This window comes from Macrobrachium nipponense, chromosome 7 (genome assembly GCF_015104395.2).
Source record: "Macrobrachium nipponense isolate FS-2020 chromosome 7, ASM1510439v2, whole genome shotgun sequence".
Classification (NCBI taxonomy): domain Eukaryota; kingdom Metazoa; phylum Arthropoda; class Malacostraca; order Decapoda; family Palaemonidae; genus Macrobrachium; species Macrobrachium nipponense.
Window position 1 is genome coordinate 9,479,373 of NC_061109.1, and position 14,998 is coordinate 9,494,370.

A 14,998-nucleotide genomic window follows, 5' to 3' on the forward strand; every position below is an offset into this window, starting at 1 on the left:
TTTTTGAAAAATTATTTTTTCCGGTTCCGGGCTCACTCCAAACCGGCGCCGGCATACAGGAGAGGTTTTGATTTTTAGGGCTTCGGCGTAAGAGGGTTAATTGATATCCTGTCGAGCCAAAGAAGGTTATTTTATAGAGTCAAAGAATTTGTGAACAATCCCCAGTTTCATACAAATCCTCAAATATTGGGAGAGGTCACTAAAGGTCACTGCTGACCTACTGATCTTGTAAGGTTGCACTGACCCTGGGATTTAGTAATGTGTGTTTACCCTATTGGGTAAACACACTAACAACTTTCTGGAGTGTTGCATTAAGGCTTCAAAGGAAACATTGGTGGGCTCAACATTTTGCTCCCCAATGTAACCTCACGATTGCACTCTTCCCTTGTCTGTTGGCACCCTTTTTGAAGTCTCTTGTTGCACTACTCAGCCCAACAACTGAATTTCACAATATACTTTGTCCTTGAAAAGAGGAATCGGGAAAACAATACCCCTGAGTGTTTCAGCTTTTTTAGCCTAAGAAAACTTAGTGGTAATCAGAACTGTACAAGCTTCCAGTCAGTAAAACAGACCCCTCCGATAAGACTAAGACAAGCCTACCAGAGACTCATTATTACAAGGCAGGGAAGAGGTGGAGCCTATAATATAGGACTTGCATAGTTGGGAAAGTCCCACAAAGTATCATTTGCAATGGGGTAGGGTAGGGATGGTCTCATCCTCCCCATCTAAAGTAGATTTTTATTTTATTAAAACCAGACCCTCTTTTAAAAGGGGCAATAAAGAAAAACGGCTTAATTTGCCACCACTCTTCAGTGCCCTGCAAACAGCATTCCTCTGAACCCAAGGGTGATCCTTAAGGGGGTCGGCAGGTACCCTTACATATGGCGGTATAGGGTGAAAAATGCAAGCTTCGAATGGTAATGGAGAATACGTGTACGAAATATTTTGTCAAAATTCCTCTTACTTTCGTAGTTACAGGGTAATTAGTTAACGTAACTCAATAAGCTAAAAACATTGATCCGTACAAGAAAATGCAATATTTCTTCTGTTATCGTAAATTTTGATAATTATTGTCAAAGAAATTGTGAGCAATGGCATCTGTAGAGATTCCATGAGTCGCAGGAGGGAAGGGAGTCCGCTTATCACCTTTCAGTGCGAGGAGGAACCCCATGTAGTGTACACGTTTGCGAGTTTCAACTCTGACACTCGCTTGCTTTTACATCTCTTTATCTTTGTTTTGGCAAGAATTTCATCATGCCAAAGAGGAAAAGATAAGGAAAACATCTCGCTAACATACAGAAAAAGAAAATTTGCTCTAATAAGCCGAGTTAGTGAAGGAGAGAGAGGAGTTACGCAGTGCCCAAGGCTATGATATATGAGCAAAATCTTCATTTATGATTAAATTATGATAAATAACATAGTTTTAGTTTATTAATACCCAAAAAAGAAATATAAATTCATAATAATCATTATTTATCAACACTTGTCTTTATTAAAATACAAAGGAAAACTTTGAAAGGCTGTATCTCAAAACTATACTTATTGATCTTCAAAATGATATTGTTATAATACAATAAAGTTTCATACATACTTACCTGGCAGATATATACATAGCTAAGACTCCGTCGTCCCCGACAGAAATTCAAATTTAAATTTCGCGCCACTATCGCTACAGGTAGGTCAGGTGATCTACCGGCCTGCCCTGGGCGGCAGACTAGGAACCATTCCCGTTTTCTACTCATATATTTTCTCTTCCACCTGTCTCCTTGGCTGGGAGGCTGGGTGGGCCCTAATCGTATATATCTGCCAGGTAAGTATGTATGAAACTTTATTGTATTATAACAATATCATTTTCATACAATCAACTTACCTGTCAGATATATACATAGCTGATTGGCACCCTTCGGTGGAGGGTAAGAGACAGCTACTACTGGAATAGACAGGTAAACAACATCTGTTGTAGGTATAAAATAAAAACCTTGGTTCCTACCTGATAGGTGGTAGACTTCGTGGGTGTTTTCCCCGTAGTCTGCATCACCTCAAGAAACTTTAGCGAGATATGTGATCTATGGCCAAGAATTCTTGTGGGTCTGCCGAAGGGGTCTTATCCACTTACTCGGCAGAGCCTGAAAGGACTTTGTCAATGGGTGCTGATCCACTTACATGACAACACACCTTATTAAGGAGCACACAACCAATCCCGACCACCTGATCCTAACCACCATGTTAGTATTAAAAATTGCTCCGAGTTATTCCCCAACTCTTCGCAACAACCGTAACTCAAACCACAATGCACACGCACACAATAATTTCAAAAAAATTTTAACTATTACAAGATATCACAAGAGTTCCTTACTGAACTGAAGTGACTGGCCGCTTGTGCGGCAACTGCACTTGTTCAGCAGAAAGTCTAGAACATATCTATTAGACTTAAGTAAAAAAAAAAAATTTTAAGGATTGTTGTCAGCTCCTGTACCCAGGATTGTGCCCGCAGACACAAAAGGACCTAAGGAAAAACATTTTTCATAGGTCACACGCACGTCCTTCAAATAGTGAGCAGCAAACACAGAATTACATCTCCAATATGTCGCTTCCAAGATATTCTTCAGCGACATATTTCTCTGAAAAGAGAGAGACGTCGCCACTGCTCTCACTTCATGAGCTCTTACTCTCAGGAGTTTTAAAGAATCATCCGTGCAAGCCTTATGAGCGTCCGTAATTACGTTCCTGACAAAAAAGGCTAAGGCATTCTTAGACATAGGTCTTGATGGATCCTTCACTGAGCACCAAAGACCTTGTCTAGAACCTCCCAACTGTTCCTTTTTCTGTAAGTAAAACTTTAACGCCCTTACTGGGCAAAGAGACCTCTCCGGTTCCCTGCCGACGAGACCCGATAATCCTTTTACCTCGAAGTTTCTCGGCCAGGGATTCGAAGGATTTTCATTCTTCGCCAAGAATAATTCCTTGAAGGAACAGATGGCTGAATCTATATTGAACCCGACTTTGTCACTAAGGGCGTGCAGTTCACTAACCCTTTTTGCCGTCGCTAGTGACAAAAGAATAAACATTTTCTCGTTATATCACGAAACGAGGCCAAATGTAGGGGTTCAAAAATCTCTGAAGCCAAGATCTTCAGCACTACGTCTAGATTCCAGTTAGGGGGAGAAGTAATTCTAGACTTCTTGGTCTCAAACGACCTAATCAGATCATGCAGATCCTTATCGTTTCCCAAATCTAGGCCTCTATTCCTAAAGACGGCCGATAGCATACTTCTATAGCCCTTATCGTGGCTACGGAGAGCTGCGATTCTTCTCTCAGAAATAACAGAAAAATCAGCTATTTCTGTTACAGAGGTACTGGAGGAGGACAACTTCTTTGACTTACACCACCTTCTAAAAACTTCCCACTTGGATTGGTAAACCCGGATAGTGGAAGTTCTCCGGGCTCTCGCGATCGAGCTTGCTGCTTTACTAGAAAAGCCTCTCGCTCTGACAAGTCTTTCGATAGTCGAAAGGCAGTCAGAGCGAGAGCGGGGAGGTTTTGATGAAACCTCTCGAAGTGTGGTTGCTTCCGAATGTATGCCAGAGCGGTTGTATTGTCCGCATTCACTTGTACTATTTTGTTGCATACTAACGGTTCGAAGCTCTTTAGAGCTAGGTGTACAGCCAGCAGCTCTTTGCAGTTTATGTGCCAGGACACTTGAAGAGCATTCCAAGTGCCTGACACTTCTCTCTTTCCCAAAGTTGCTCCCCAACCTTTTTCCGACGCGTCGGAAAACAATACAAGGTTTGGGCTCTATATTTCCAGGGAAGTACCCTTGTTTTCCCTCAGTGGGAGTAACCACCATTCTAGATGTCGTTTTATCAGATCTGGAATGGGAAAAACTGTCCGAGAGGAGTCCTGTCTTCATGTTCCACGAACTTCTGAGGAAGAACTGAAGAGGACGGAGATGAAGTCTTCCTAGATGAAAGAACTGTTCGAGCGAGGAAAGGGTCCCTAACAGGCTCAACCATTCCCTCGCCGAAGTCCGTTCCTTCCTTAGGAAGAGAGAGACTTTTTCTAAACCTCTCGCTAGTCTCTCTTGAGAAGGAAATACTCGAAAACCCCGAGAATCCATCCGAATCCCCAGATAGACCAAGTTCTGGCTGGGGATCAGTTGGGACTTCTCGAGGTTCACGAGTAATCCTAATGTCTTTATCAGGTTTAGCGTTACAGTCAGGTCCCTCCAAACACTGTTTCTCTGACTTTGCTCTGATAAGCCAGTCGTCTAGGTATAGAGATATACTGATTCCTTTCAGATGAAGCCATCTCGCCACATTTTTTTCAAAACGGTTCGTGAAAACCTGAGGCGCCGTAGACAGGCCGAAACACAAGGCTCTGAATTGGAAGATCCTTCCCCCCGTCATGAAACGGAGGTACTTCTTCGACGAAGGATGGATCGGGACGTGGAAAATAGGCGTCCTGGAGATCCAGACACACCATCCAATCCCCTTGGCGAAGAGCCGCCAGGACTGAAGCAGAGGTTTCCATGGAGAACTTCTGTTTTTTGAACAAACTTGTTCAGAGCGCTGACATCCAGACTGGTCTCCAGCCCCCGAGGCTTTTCGCAACCAAGAAAAGACGATTGTAAAACCCTGGGGAGCTTTGATCCAGCACAAGTTCTATAGCTCTCTTGTCCACATCTGATCCACCATTTGTTGAAGAGTATCTTTCAACACAGGGTCCTTGTAATTGGCGGACAATTCCCTCGGAGTTGACGTCAGGGGAGGATTGTCCAGGAAAGGAATGAGATATCCCTTCTGAAGAACCGACATCGACCAAGCGTCTGTGTCGATGCGAGTCCAGGCTTCCGCAAATCCCCGGAGCCTGGCACCTATGGTGTTTGGAGGAGCGCCACTTCACTTTCCCCTTTTAAAGGGGCGGAACGAGGCTCGACCTCTCTTCTCGGTCGTTTTCCTCTTAGCGGTAACTCTATTGGGAGGGCCTCCTCGAAAGGGCCGAACAGGAGTAGACCCCACTTTCTTTTCTCCCACCATCACTGGTCTCTTCTTCCTGGACGATTGCAGGAGAAGATCCTGAGTCGCTTTCTCCGTCAGAGATCGGGAAATATCCCTCACCAACTGTGACGGGAACAGAAAATCAGACATAGGGGGCGAATAACAAAGCTGCTCTTTGCGAATGTGATACTGCTTTCGTCAAGAAAGCGCTAAAAACAGATCTCTTCTTCAAGAGATCTGCTCCCAAATAAGGAAGAAACTTCCCCTGAGCCGTCTTGCACCGCCTTGTCAATACATGACAAAATTGCCAGGAGTACATCCGGTTCTAGCCCTTCAGGGGCATGAGCCTTCTTGGACATCACCCCAAGGGACCAATCTAGGAAGTTAAAGACTTCTAGAATGTGAAAAAGTCCCTTGAGGAGATGATCCAACTCTGAAAAGACCCCAAGTAATCTTAGCCGTGTGAAGGCTATGTCTCCTGGATGCATCTACCAGACTGGAAAAGTCAGCTTCAGCTTCAGCTGGAAGAGAGAGACCCATATTCTCCCCAGTCTGATACCAAATCCCTCTCTTGCCCGTAAGTCTAGGGGGAGGCATGCAAAAGACTGTCCTTACTAGCTCTTTCTTAGTTAGCATCCAGCTATCCAGCGATTGCAGAGCTCTCTTCATAGAAATCGTCGGTCTCATCTTCAAGAAAGCCGACGATTTCGGTGTCTTCGAGCATGAAAAAACGAGGCGAAGGAGGAGCGGCAGGGATCAATGCATCTCCGTATTCCTGGAGAAGGAGAGCTGTCAAAACTTTGTAGTTCGACAGTCCTTCTTTACCGTGAGACTCGTCCTCTGAGTCCTCTTCCAAAATCGGATCAGCAGGAGAGGCCACTTCCCGTTCCTGGTCTTCCTGTCCAAAAACTCTCTCTACTGGAGACAAACTCCTAATAGGAAAGGGGCTAAGAGAGTGTAAAGAGCTCCTATGCTTGGCTGGCTCTTCGTACTTGGCTGGCTCTTCGCGCTTGGCTGGAGCCTCGCGCTTGGCTGGCGCTCGCGCCTGGCTGACTCCTCGCGCTTGGCTGGCGCCTCGCGCCTGGCAGGATCCTCGCTTGCTTGGCTGGCGTCTCGCGCCTGACTGACTCCTCCGCGCTTGGCTGGCGCCATCGCGCCTCTCAAAACTCTCGCGCCTGACTGACGCCTCGCGCCTGGTTGAAGTCTCGCGTCTTCCTGGTGCCACATCCTTGCGTGACAGATGCTTGTCTGGAGCCTCGCGCTTGGTTGGCGTCTCGCGCCTGGCTGACTCCTCGCGCTTGGCTGGACGCCTCACGCCTGGCAGGATTCCTCACGCTTGGCTGGCGTCTCGCGCCTGACTGCATCCTCCGCGCTTGGCTGGCGCCTCGCGCCTGACTGGTGCCTCGCGCCTCTCAAAACTCTCGCGCCTGACTGACGCCTCGCGCCTGGTTGAAGTCTCGCGTCTTCCTGGTGCCATATCCTTGCGTGACAGATGCTTGTCTGGAGCCTCGCGCTTGGCTGAATCCTCACGCCTGGTTGTTACCTCGCGCTCGGCTGAAGCTGCTGGTCTGGCAGACGTATCCCATCTGGGAGAATCCTCTCGTCTGTAATGCGTTTCTCGCTTGTCTGACTCTCTAATCCTAGAGGACGCTTCTCGTCTGTAGGACGCCTCGCGCTTGGCTGGCGCGACGCGTTTGCCTGGCGAATCAAAATCGTCCCACGAGTCTCTATCTGAGTTCTCAAAAGACTCACGTCTCACAGGAGCCTCACTCCTGGTGGGAGAAGGAAGACGAGTCTTCTTGACCGGCAGTCTGACGTCTTTCTTACGAGGAGGATCCTTTGAAAGGACTCCTACTAAGGCGGATAGCTGTTCCTGCACCGCCAAAATGATCCTCTTGGAAGCCTCTCCTGAGTCCTTCTTGAACGGGAGAGGGAGACCTCGAAGGCGTGTTGCCCACATCATGGGACGTCAAAAGCCTCTTCGCCTTCTTGATAGAAGGAGGCTTCTTCCGAAAAGAGTTCTGGGCTTGAATCCAACACAGGATCTCTCCAGTGCCTTTTCAGGGGCCTGGACAAGTCCGAATCCTTCCATCCTCGTTTAGGAGAGGGAGAAGCGGACGAAGAGAAGCACTCTCTGAGGACGCTTTTTTTCGATAGCGGTCCTGAGCAGGCTGTCTATATACAGCACCTGCTGAAGGGACGCCTGACCGGGGGGAATTCTCCACAACCTCCGTACGGCTTTCGACTTTCCTTCTCCTCTGGGCTTGGGAGCTTGGAAGAGGTCTAGGCCTGGGAGCGTCGCAGAGACGGTCAGACGCCCCCTCCACAACACTGGGGACACTCACTTCACTAAAATCACTTTCACAGTCCTTACCTTTCATGGTAGCCATTTTTGGATCTCATCCTGTGAAGAGTAGCCTTCAGTTCAGCAATTTCCGAGGCCGATCTGAATGTAAGGCCAGTGAGGGTCCTGATACAGAATCATAATTAAGAGAAGAGTTAGAATTATCCAAAGGCTCAATAGGCCTTGTACTACTACCTGCAATCTTAGATGCAGCCCTTCTGACTCTATCCCTTTCTAACTTCTTCAAGTAAGAAGTTAGAGTCTTCCATTCCTCAACATTCAACCTCTCACACTCATGACAGGTGTTAGAATAGAACAATCAAAACCCCTACATTTGCGACATACAGTGTGAGGATCAACCGAAGCTTTCGGTATCCTCACCTTGCAGCCTACATTCACACACATTCTCACACAAACACTTGAATCAGACATTCTGAAGAAAAATCAAAAGCAAGTCCAAATCCAGTCCACAGTAGCGAATGCCAAAACAACGATCCAGGTAACGTCACCAAAAGTCCACAAAAAGATGATCAATTGTTTAGAAAAGCGAATTCCAGTCAAGAGGTGGCAGCAACGATGTTGATACCACCGGCGACAGAAAATATATGAGTAGAAAACGGGAATGGTTCCTTGTCCTGCCGCCCAGGGCAGGACCCGGTAGATCACCTGACCTACCTGTAGCGAGTGGCGCGAAATTTGAATTTCTGTCGGGGACGACGGAGTCTTAGCTATGTATATATCTGACAGGTAAGTTGATTGTATGAAATTCTATCTTCTCGCTTAATTTCAAAGTTATAGCATTGAAATTTGGTATATAACTTAGAAAGACATTATAGAACAATCAAATGAAGCCATTTTTACCTATTTTTTTATAAATTTTTTTCTTATTTATAAGGTTTATTTCTTTACCATAATGAAAAAATTCATATCTAGCAAAAAATTGACTTTCAGAAAAAAAAAAAAAAAAAAAAAAAAATTTGATTGGCGGTCTACATCAGGTCTATATATGGTAATAATCCCAGTTCTTAATATTAAATATCAAGGGAGGAGATAAATTTTGAAAAATAGTTATTTACGGGATAAATCGCCCTGGCGTCACAAAACTGAAGGTCAGAGGTGAAAATCATATGTGGTTTCGCGATGTCCCAAGTCACCTTATTAAGTTGTATGAATGTCAAGTCCTGTCCTTAAAACATGGCATTAGCTGGCTGGCCCCCTTAATGTGTTAGATTTAAACATAATGTTTGCATAAATATTTATACTGTAGTATATACTATACTTAATTGATGGGAGTATATACTACTATACTTATTTGATGGGGGCTCAGGAATGAAGGATTTTAACTGTTGGCCTACCTAGATGATTGGATAATCTGGGGAGCTACCAGAGAAGTGCTGACTAAACCTGAGAGTGGTAGTTAGCCGACTCCAGTCAAAAGGTTTCTTAATATAAAGAAATCCTGCCTTGCATCTACAAGACTTTTTCTGAGGCTGGGGCTTTGTTGGGCTACTCTTTGCGGCAGCTCCCTTACCAGGAGCACTCAAACCAGAATAAGGAAGGACCCGAGATTCCTTGGACAGTCCAACTTTCCCTGATGTCAACTGGAACAAAGTCTGGGCGTGTTACAGGAAAAGCCTTTGAGATCACCTTCATCTGAGATTGGGAAGATACTCTGTCTGTGGACCTGGAAGGGGGTCTCTGGCACACAGGGCGACCTGACTCCACCATTCATACACGTGGTGATATATAAGGATGCCTCCTCAACAGGACGGGGAGGATTGTCAGTCAAGATCTATAGCACAGTGATAAGACCAGTGTTAATGCATGGATGGATCGGAAACACAGGCTCTAAGAAGAAAAGAGGAGGTTGAGCTTTAGAGAACAGAGATAAGAATGCTGAGGTGGATTAAAAGAATATTGCTGGTTGAGAGACTGGAAAATGATGACATAAGATGAGCAGGCTCAATAAAGATAACAGAGGAAATACGAGCGTCATGATTAAGATGGTATGGGCATGTATTAAGGATGGATGTTAAGAGGAAGACAGAGAATCTGATTGTGAGATAAAGTGAAGGAAGATATGGAGAGAAGTTTGGTGAAGGATGATGCCTTTGATAGAAGGCAGTGGAGAAAGCGCATCAGGCAACTGACCCCTTAATGTAGGGATAACAGTGGGAGAGATGATAATTTCATACAAATATTTACCCAATTCAAGTTAAAATTATTGTTAAATTCTTGTTAGCAGGGAGAAATAATTATATACAGCTATACAAAGTAATTTTTGCAATCAGCAGTCAAATAATCACTATCATGGCAACGCTCAAACTTAATGTACGCACAATTTGTGATCAAAATGTCTAAAAGGAACATAAGTAGAGGGCTGTCACTGGCTAACAGATCTCCATGGCACCCAACCAGCCAATCAGGGTTTTACTTAACAATTAATGCGTTTGTGTCTCGGCCAAGGCATCTACATAGATACGGTTGATTTCTACAATTTTTATCTTGTTACATTCTTAATTTTTCATCTTTTCTATTCTTAATTTTTCATCTTTTCTATGAGGTTAAATTTAAATGTTTCTATATTGGTTTATTCTTCAAACTCTTTACAAAAATAATGAAATATTATATTTACTGGCATTTATATGTACATAAATATATAGGTACAGCCAGTTAAACTGGACTACATATGGCTAATACGGACACGGTGGCCCATAATCCTTCTCAACTAGGGTCGACTATGTTTATTAGAAGTTAAGTTGTGTTATCACCTGTCAATTTCTTATGTAAGCTTATTTGTGAATGAACAACTGCTACACTATAAAAAAAAACAGGTTTTGATTATTAATAAACCTATTTTTGGTAGCAACTGTGAGTCCTCAAACCCACCAACTTTCCCTGACAAAAAGGCAGGGGACTGGGGTGAAAAATTTTTCTCGCACAGACCTGGCATGTAATGAAGATGGAGCCGACTTCTTGTCAGATGTGTGTGAGTATGATGCCTAAATAATCGTTGTAGACAGGAGAGAGAGCCCTCTTGTCCAGAGTCCTTTATATTCTATCACTGCACCAACAAGCACTACTATTCTGGCTGAGACCAACTACAAGAGAATTCCTTATGGTAATTAGTTGGTCTGTCTTATGGAGCCCTGGGGGTACCATGATAGTGTAACTCCTTCCAGAACTCACAACGGCTACCAAAAAATAGGATCTTCCTATGTCAAAACCTGTTTGTTTATATATATATATATATATATATATATATATATATATATATATATATATATATTATATAGGTAGGTATATAATTAACACACACACTACATGTATATAAATTATAGTATATGGTGCTCACAAATATCACTACCTTACCTTCTTTTCAAATTTTTACCAATGAAGAAAAAAAAAAAAAAAAAAAAAAACATTGCTGCTGCACCAACATAAATAACTAATAACTGCTCCCACTTTGCAAAGTGTTCTTCCCAGTTTCCAACCTGCAATACATTCACCAAAATAATAAACACAAATAATAAACAAAAGACAATAATGCCAATAAAAAAATGTTCCATCTTTGTTTTTTTAATATATTAAACTATTTTTGAACAAACATAATCACATACTGTTTCATACCATAAGTCATATAAACAAACATGTAATTTTAGATACACAGACATTACCTATTGTTTATTAAAGCAGACCAGACTGATGGCTAGCCCTTCCACAAAAATTAACGAATGAATTTAAAACCATTTTTCATATCATAAAACCAATTCTAATACAAACCCATTAATCACATACATGTCTTTATTTGTGTGCTGAAAATCCTTGGCTCACAAGAATAAAAGCCAGAGAGAAAAAATGGCCCCAGTTTGTGTCAGCTCCATTCTAAATAAGCTCTGCAGTCCTCTTGTTCATTTATGAGCTTGAAGTGTCAACATGTAATTCTCCTTTCCTATGATCATACCAGTTTCAGAAGTTTTCATATTCACTTGTTCTAAGTAATAACCTGGTTATATTGTCAGCACACTACTACTTTGCATCTGGCTTAATATTTCTCACTTTTCACAAAACCTATCGTCCTCCATTCTTTCAATTTACGTGGAGGGTAGTGCCGTCAGTAGACCTCATGCGATGCACTGTATGCATTATTTAAGGTTATTTGTAGAGTGCCTTTGGCCCCTAGCTGCACCCTCTTTTGTTCCTTTTACTGTACCTCCTTTCATATTCTCTTTCTTCATCTTACTTTCCACCCTTTTCTAACACTTGATTTATAGTGCAACTGCGAGGTTTTCCTCCTGTTACACCTTTCAAACCTTTTACTGTTAATTTCCATTTCAGCGCTGAATGATCTCATAGGTCTCAGTGCTTGGCCTTTGGCCTAAATTCTATATTTAACTCAACTCCATTCTTTCAAGATGTACAATGACCTCAAAACTAACTTGTTTATGTGAAAGTTGGATTAACATACCCTTAACTCAATGATCTCTTTGTGCATTCTCACCAAGGCTTCAAAAAATAATTAAAAGTTTCTTCCCAAACTTTTCCATACACCTTACTATCCTCTGCATCACTGGTTTCGTGACTCACTTCTTCCCTCATCCATATCAACTTCTCCAACTTGATTTCCATTTACTCTTATGACCTCCTTACTCAACTTTCCCTCTTGCAAATGCTCCAAACTCTCTTACTAATTGTGCATCATCAGAATAATAATGAGGTACGCCACAATTATGATGATCAACAACTACCTGTAGAGTCTTTCTTCATTCTTCTGGCATTCACTAGGTGCCATAAAATCAAGCACTGTAATGAATAGGAAACTGGAAGCAACTTAAGTCTCCAAAGCTTTTTTTTTACCAATCATTCAAAGTCAAAATGATTAAAGATTTTAAGCATTCTGGCTGAAATTTTAGTATTGTTTTAAGTTATTTTTTTAAAAGAATGGCAATTTAAATAAGATACAGGCATCCTTATTTGATAAATTTCACTCAACAAAAACAATTAAAAAAGATCAGTATGCACATGAAACTGGTATTCTTGTAGAATTTCAAAATTAAGTAAAATAAAAAGTTACTTAATATTGAAAAAAAAAATACTTTCTTAAAATATTAACAAAATTAAAAATGTAAAATAACAATTCAGATATCATCCAGGATTCAGGTCTTTTTTTCAATTTAAAAATTCATCAATATACAGAGAATCCTAAAGATTTTAAATATACAGAAAACTTTAATTTGAGAAATCTTTTTAAAAAGTATGCAGTAACACTTGGGTTTGCATATCACTTATGGATGTGGTCATGGTACCTGGTCTCATCTCTTCAGTTCTTATGCAAAGATAGCCCCACATTCTTTTTTATTTCTTAATTACTTGCTGTTCAGGAGGGAGGGATGGTAGGGGGGGGGGGGAGCCACTAGCAAGGATGATAAGGGAGAGTCCATTGACTGCATTATGTAATTCAGCTGGCATAGGGACAACATGCACTAACAGAGTTTCTTGTTTACTTTATGCAACTCATATAAATTTGAAAAGCACTATTGTCAGATCAGTATTTTAACTAGAAAAAAATGTTATGAAAACAAAATAAAATAAAAATATTTTGTCACCCCACCCAATGTCTTTATAAATCTGGAGATTTTGAGTTTCCCCATCAGAACACAAAAACAAAGATTCTAACTGACTTAGACCAACTGTTGTGAGGGAAAAATGATCTTATCACATTAAATACATTAAAAGGTGGATTATGGAAATTAACAACAACAAAATGTGAGATTAATTCAACATATCAGGAGAGTAGGTGTCTGGTAACTATGGAAAAAGCTAATCTTTTTTTTAAAACTTGTTTGGCAATACTGAATGCCCAACACAGAGAATGAGCAATAATTTGATAATGTTACATTGTATAATTTTCTTTAAAGTAATGTACTTTAACAGATTTATCCTACATTCCTCAGTTAGGCTCATCATAAATTAACTATACAGTACTAAACTACTCAGAATCTGCACATTATTATCGGTGGCTTACATATTCTAAATTTCATACCTTCATAATTATTGCCATTAGTTTCTTCGTCATTTATTTTGATTGTTGAGGATAGTGCAATGAAAAACAATGACTGATTGAATTTCGGCGATCACAGTGCACTTGAATGTCGCCGTCAAAATGTAAACAAAGCAAACCAGGCCCATCTATTGAGGAAAATGAACACTAAACTATTCGCTAATGAAATAAAAATTTTCTAGCATAGATAACGATTTATGCTTGCACTTCTTACCTCTAGCATCATATGATCTAATAGGTGGCATATCAAATAGGTAAATACACAGTTACATAAAAGAAATTACCAAACTGAATCACCTATGTCTCTCAAGAACACAAACAGTAAGGATTTCATGCATTGCCAAATATCTCATTGTTTTGATTAAAAGTTTTGACTTGGTACAGCCTTCTCAAGTGGATATTTAAAAATATATATTTATTCCTTGAAGGCTAATATGAAAAACATATTTGACTTCACATATTTTCGTTACTAACAATTATTTTCATAAAAAACAAAGGAGACCTAGAAAATTATCCTATTGTTAAGACCGAAGGTTTGTAGCTATGAAAAATACAAATTGTCTTAGAAAATTTGTAATTTTTTGCTGTCCTGAAGTTGTAAACAATACATGGCGCCACGCCACTGTGGTGGCAGCGCAATGAACTAATGGCGGCTGATTTAAAATCAAGCCAAACCACGGGAGTTCCCGGACCATAGAATGCTGGTTTCAAGAGGTTCAGCTGTATTATCTTTCCATAGTGGAGTGGAGTTGAATGGAATGGAAGGGAATGTATAATTCAGACAAAAGGCAAAGCATCGGGACCATGAGGTCATCCAATGCTTAATTGGAACTTGAGAGTAAAAATGGTTTAAAAAAATCTTGTAGTTGCACTATAAAATAACTATAGGAGAGGTTGGAAAGAACAATGGAAGAAAGAGAATATAAATGGAAGTACAGAAACCCACAAAATCAGTGTGTAACGTGTTTACTTCTAAGTATTTACGTTTAATTTTATTTAAAAGTAAACACGTTACACACAGTGATTTTGTGGGTTTCTTTTTCAATCATCAGAAGAAAACTGAAAGAAGTTTCTGTTTGATTCACAATGGAAGTACAGTCAAAGGAGTGAAGGGGTTGCAGATAAGAGCCAAAGGAGCACTGCAATGAACCTTAAGTAATGCTAAAGCATGTGGTGCACTGACAACACTAACCTTCTACAAGGAATCTTCCCTTAGTTTTACTATTCTTTCTTGATCTCTTGTTAAATCTTGTATAAGTTTGCTTTGCTCCTCTTTCAACTTTCTACACTCTTTACCTTAATAATCTGAGTGCCAACTTTAACAAATAAATATTTACTGTAACACAATGTAGCCGTAATTCGTGACATCTTAAAGGCAAATGAAATAAAGGTATAAATTTACCATAACTGTACTCTAACCAGCCACTGTAAACAGAATGTAGGCCAGCTAGCAAAACAAAACCTGTCTGTTTACTATTTATTTTTTGTCATTTGTCATGCACGGTAAATGGTGACTTGTCTAGACTGTTCATTGTGTATGCTATGCTTTTTTTATTAAACTATTTTACATGATTTTGCACACATTCACACTTAGAA

General features: G+C 41.1%; 1 protein-coding gene across 1 annotated transcript in view; it reads right to left on the bottom strand.

Annotated features, from left to right (window-relative positions):
- Positions 1-14,998, bottom strand: part of LOC135217531 (prostaglandin E synthase 2-like) — a 33,290-nt gene that overhangs the window by 5,234 nt on the left and 13,058 nt on the right. Inside the window, exon 3 of the mRNA XM_064253497.1 lies at positions 10,714-10,835. Coding sequence (XP_064109567.1) covers positions 10,714-10,835 — 122 coding nt within the window. The remainder of the gene's footprint in view (positions 1-10,713; positions 10,836-14,998) is intronic.